Consider the following 5,702-nt stretch of genomic DNA (forward strand, 5'->3'; position numbering starts at 1 on the left):
AAGAAAACCTTCACTGCTTAGTTTCTAACCTAGGAGATACCCAGTACAGATACCTGACTCGCAGCTATCTCTGCATGAGCCGAGCTCCTGTTACAACCAGCAGAGACCAGAGGGCATCTCAGCCGAGCAGCCTGTGGGTGTTTGCTCTGTGGTGAGATGAGTCATTCTCCAGGTTATGTCTATTTTGTTGGTCTCTCAGTTGATTGTAACAGAACCATAGGCAATAGCATTCACATAGGTAGTATATGAATAGACACCTAAATTTTGATGTGCTAATCTGGAGCTGAATCCCACTGTAAGTGCAATATTCTTTCGTATTCTTCATGAAGATTTCATTATTCCGAGTGCGGCTGAGTTTATGTATGCCACTGACAAAAAAAACTCTCCACAACAGTGTTCTGCTGCTCTCACCTCCTCATGGTTCCTCTTAAGGAAAAGTAGTTCTTCATTCACGTTTTCAATCTGTGACTCCAAATCAGATTTCGTCAGAGTCAAGTCATCACGAACTCTCAGCAGTCCATTGATGTCATTCTCAACACTTTGCCTGAGAAGGAGTTCATTCTCAAACCTGGAAAACAAGGCTTGTTTTGTCATCACCAAAACACAGATGTCTGATGAAAATGACAGAATCGATAACTACTACTGCCTTAGTCCTAAAATGTTTCTTTTTACTAAACTTTGCATTAGAGAAGGTTTACTTCTCAGCTTTGATGTAAGTAACTAGAAGCTTTCATGAACAGAAAAAAGAAGGAAAGTATGAAATGCTCATGCAACTTACTTCAGTCTGAAATCATCAGCAGCCAGTTTGGCATTGTCAATCTGCAGGACGAGCCTTGCATTTTCCAGCTGTGCAGCACTAATCTAGAAAGGAATGGTTGGAAATGGATGAAGCATTGACAGCAAGACTTGCAATGGATACCGAGTGATTCTTAAACATTATAGAAGATAGCTTTGTTTGGCATTTATGAAACTGAATGTGCATCAGCAACCAAAAATATTTTTAATCTCAAAAGAAAATTATATATATATATAATCTCAGTGAAGTGCATATAATGCATCTAGATGATGTATTGAGAAATGCATTATTTTATCAATGTATTATATTTTCCTGCACATTATGGTACTGATAGAAGCAAATCTGCTTGAAAATAGAAAAAAGGTCTGAGGCAGGAGAAGGAGAGGATGAGAATCTGTGCACATAAACGGACACTTATCTATTCCTAGAAATTAATTCTGCATGCAGACTTTATCCTCTAAACTTTAGCAGTCTGTTAGTTGTCCAGGTTTAAGCTAAATTCCCTTTAAAGTGCATAAAAGGGATCTGGATTTTGGATGTAAGTCCAATGGATTTATCGTATCTGGAGGACAAAATCCAGCAGATGAATTAATGTAAATGAAAGCCCTTTCTCACTTGATCACCAGAAAACTTTAATAGTCAGAAAACTATTAAAATTACCTAAGGCAAATATAATAGAATTAATTAATTCTGAGGTTTTTCACATATTAGATTACTCACATCTGTAGGCATATATCAAATATTATGGGCTATGTATAATCTGTCACTAATTTGTATCTGGTCAAAGTAAAGCATTTATTGTTCTTGGTCGAAACAATTACAATTTGAACAAGTAGGGTTAACACAACAGATTGTTACCCATCTCCACCCAAATTGCAATTCATATTGTTATAGATAGCTGTATGAAATCTTACCTTATTTTGAAGATCCTCAATTGTTTTAAAGTAAGCACTGTGGTCCTGCCTTACGTGTGTGACGTTCTTCTCATACCACTCCTTGATCTGCTTTTCAAGCAAGGAGTTTGCCTTTTCTAGAGAGCGCACCCTCTCCAGATAGGAAGCCAGCCGGTCATTTAGATTTTGCATGGTTGATTTCTCATTGCCAGTGAGCAGCACATCGTTACCAGTAACATTAAGCTGGAAGCTACTGCCAAAGTTTTGTCCAAGGCTGCTGCCAGTGGATATGCGGGTGCCATAGCCCCCGGCTCCACCATAGACGCTGGGTGCCTGGAGCTTCTGGATGGCTGAGCTCCTAACAGATAAACCACTGACACTGGGTGCAGAAGTTTGGAAGCGGGTGCTTGAACCCATCTGGAAGCTTCGGTTAGAGAATGCCATTTTCTTCCTCTTCAAATGAAAGAGCTAAATCTCCACACACACAGAGCAGCTGAAGTGAAGAGCGGCGTGTGCTCCGTAAACCTTTATACTGTATCTCAAAGAGGAAGCACAATGTCATGAACCCCACCTCTATTGACACATAAAGTAATTGGTGTCAGCGCAAATAACCCACAGCATATTGTCCCCGCACTCTGGGTAATGCAATGGGTGGTGGTTTTTTTTTTTTTTTTTTTTTTTTTTTGATAGTTTGGCTTGCTTAGTTACCATTTTGAATAAAAGATAAAACAAATTAACTGCTGAATCATTTATAGCAGTGTATCTGCACCCATTGTCTCTATAGCCCTTTTGAACAACCAAGTCAATTCTTACCCCTCTGTGCAGTTTATAAAATTAAGAGTTGTCTATATGTGACGAGACTTCAAATATTTATATCTTCAATCAAGTATATATTTCTCTTGAGTGAACCATGGTCTAGGCCTGAGGACAGCTTGGAACTGCCTATAAATTATTAGAAAGGTGGCATCTGTACCTACCCTGCTGATTCATTTCCTAGTAAGCACAAAGTGGTGTTCAGTTTTAAAAATGAACAGCGTTGTAGTTAGCTTGCATTGAATGTATCGTCACTGAGTATTAGAAGACCCTTACAAGTTGAACTGGGTTTCAGTGCACTTGAAACTAAGCAGAGTATGGCTTTGTGGAGAGAGAAAATAATCAGAGTATCATAAATCATCATGGTTGCCCACTTCATTTTACGTATGAGATGCGGACATCCATGGAGTGATAAAAGGCCCTGAGATTCTGTTTCCAGCACAGCTCCCAGCCCTCCTGCATGGCTGGAGTTAAAGCAAAGCAAGGGGGCCTCTGCCCTGTCAGTGCGCTGGGCTAAGATACCCCCAGCTGACCTGTTCCACTGCTGGCTGTTTTGCCACAAACACAGGTGTTGTAGTCATTACCAGGAAACCACCTGCCTCTGTTCAGTGTGCGAAGAAACCCAACGGGCTGTGTTTCTAATAGTTCCTAAAGCCAGGGTGGTGCGTGCTTTTGAGATGCACAATGCAGAGATGAAATGGAAGGCAAGGGACAAAGCAGGTTGCTGAGGGGGTTATTAGTGCTGCAGGAAAGCCTGTAGCAGGTGTGCACCAGGACAAAGCAGAGGTGTAGTTCCTTGGGGCACTGCATTTACTGTACTTAGTGTATTATTAATGTACAGCTAGTCACGTAGAACAGTTAACAAGTGCTCTTTGTGCTAGTGGAAAGCAGCTGCTGAACATAGTGGTCTTCCACCGTGGGGCAAGGAAATGGGTGAGACACAAAGCTTGGGGGCATTGGATTGTATCTTGGAAGCATCCTTAGGTTTCTGAGAACAGCCAAGCCTGGGATATCGCAGAACCAATTCTGCTAAATTGCTTTTAGATCACAGTGCAACAGATCAGTTTAAACAGTACTGTAGCAAGGCAAGAGTTAAGGTGTCATCGTTAGCTGTTCTGAAAGTACACGTCTCCAAACCAAAGTGATCAGCATGCAGGGCAGATTTTTTTTTTTTTTTTTTTTGCATGAAGATGCTGTTCAGCTGTATGAATTGTCCCGGACCTTGAACATCTTTGGGTGTAACCGATAAGGATAAATGTCTGAAAAACTTTTATGACAGTTCAAATCAAAGTACACTAGCCCAGTCATTTGGGCTGTTGCTATAGAAACTCAAGGTGGGTCTTTTATTTACTGAAAGCATTCAGACTAGATAGGACAGGGCAGAGCTTACATCTTTACAACTGTAAGAAGAATACAGCAAATATCCTGCTACGGTTACATCTCTTGGCTATGAACTTCACTGCCTGGATCTCTTACAATATTTTCTGATAGCCTATTTGATAGTAAACATTCTGCTTTGTCTTCTCAGTATTCATTAAAATTAGTTTCCATTTACCTTGATGGTATTTTTTCTAAACCTCATTTGAAGGTTTCATTCTTTCTTTCATTGTGGAAAAGCCAAAGGCTATTTGTTAACTTTCATGTTTGCGTATAAATGCAGCAGGATGTCATCAAAGGCCTAGACTGGCTTTTGTGGGTCAAATTCTTAATCTTTCTATTCACAACTACCTTACTTCCATATGGGGAAGCAGATAGAGAGTTTAAATATCAAAAAAAAAAAAACTAACTGCATGTGTTGTTAAATGAATGTCACATGTTTGAAATTTATAGAAGTTGGAGACTATCTAGAAACATAAGAATAATAAAAAAATACATTTCAGATTGATAGCAAAATAAAATTCACCGATACATAAAACCTTATAAACTTTGCTCTGACTTTGTCTTGTACAGTGACCTGAATAAAAATGGACAACAGGATTGGATCAGACTTTTGTCTTGGCCACAGGCTCTGCTCTTTAAGGTCGAGCTGAACCTTCAGCAGTCCTATTTCTTCCAAAATCCTCTTGATTTTAAGCAAAAGTGTTCAAGGCATACCCAGCTGGATGTACAGAGCAATAGTGCCAAGTTGACATAGCTTTGAAAGATACCAGGCTGAATTTCCCTAGCATTGTTTCTTTTCTTCTCCAATTTGCTTACTGACAATTTCTCCAGTCTTATCAGTTTATATATGCTTCTCCTTCCAAAAAATAACCTGGAATATCTGTAAGAATATTTACAAGGTTTGGTATAGGTATAATTCATACCACAGGTGGGTTTTACTCCTTTTTTTTTTTTTTTTCCCTCAATCCAGATTTTCACAGAATATGTTGAATGAATCATTGAATATATAAACCACTGAAAACTGCAAGAGTGAACAGGAAAGGCTGTATCTGTACCAGAAATGTAATGTGGGCTGTGTCCCTCAGCTGGCTGGAGGGCATTTGACTTGTCATGGCTCACAGCTGCACAGTTACACTCAGCTGGGAGTGGTTGATAGCTCCTGCTGCCACTCGAACTATGCCCAGGTGTTATCTGGAAGAATAGGGGCCGCCTTATTTTTATTCACAGAAATGATTGTAACAGGAGATAATCTAAATAGCTGTTGAGAAACATCAAAAATATTATATTGTCTGATATCTGCAGCTTTGATCAGTGGAAGAGGTGCTGTTAATGCTTTGCTAGTGCTTCAGTTTGGTAGTGCAGTTTCCAACTCAAGACTCCGCTGTGCGCTTTCCGTTGAGGACAGCCTGGGGATAACCCTGCGTAACGCTGCCTGCGGTGGTGTGGTCAGTCTGAAGGGTTGGTGTGGAGTCCTAACAAAATGTCCATAGCAACATCCGTGAGTTGTTTGATGTCCTGAAGATCTCTTGCCTTTATGACAGACATTTAGTGCCTATTACAGAGCTATGAAGATAACTCATGAAGGGTTTTGATAATGTGTGCATGCCATTTCGTATTACTCACCGTTACTAACAAGTTATATGTAACCAGTCATGAGAGTTCAAGGAAAAAAGACACACCCAGCTTTGGTTCGGTGTCTCTGCAGCCTTTAGGTGGAACATACGCTTTTCTTTTGGCTGACTTGAGGATTTAACTAAAGAAAAGCCTTTTAATTCGGGCTTTAGCGATGATCCATTTTCACAGTGAAATCCAGTGCCCGT

General features: G+C 40.1%; 1 protein-coding gene across 1 annotated transcript in view; it reads right to left on the reverse strand.

Annotated features, from left to right (window-relative positions):
• Positions 1-2,106, reverse strand: part of LOC311218427 (keratin, type I cytoskeletal 20-like) — a gene marked incomplete at both ends in the record, with an annotated part of 3,809 nt that extends 1,703 nt beyond the window's left edge. Inside the window, 3 exons of the mRNA XM_084301110.1 lie at positions 412-568; positions 779-861; positions 1,711-2,106. Coding sequence (XP_084157236.1) covers positions 412-568; positions 779-861; positions 1,711-2,106 — 636 coding nt within the window. The remainder of the gene's footprint in view (positions 1-411; positions 569-778; positions 862-1,710) is intronic.
• Between the last annotated feature and the right edge of the window lie 3,596 nt (positions 2,107-5,702).

The sequence above is a fragment of the Netta rufina genome (genome assembly GCF_964035555.1).
Source record: "Netta rufina genome assembly, chromosome: 24".
Lineage (NCBI taxonomy): Eukaryota > Metazoa > Chordata > Aves > Anseriformes > Anatidae > Netta > Netta rufina.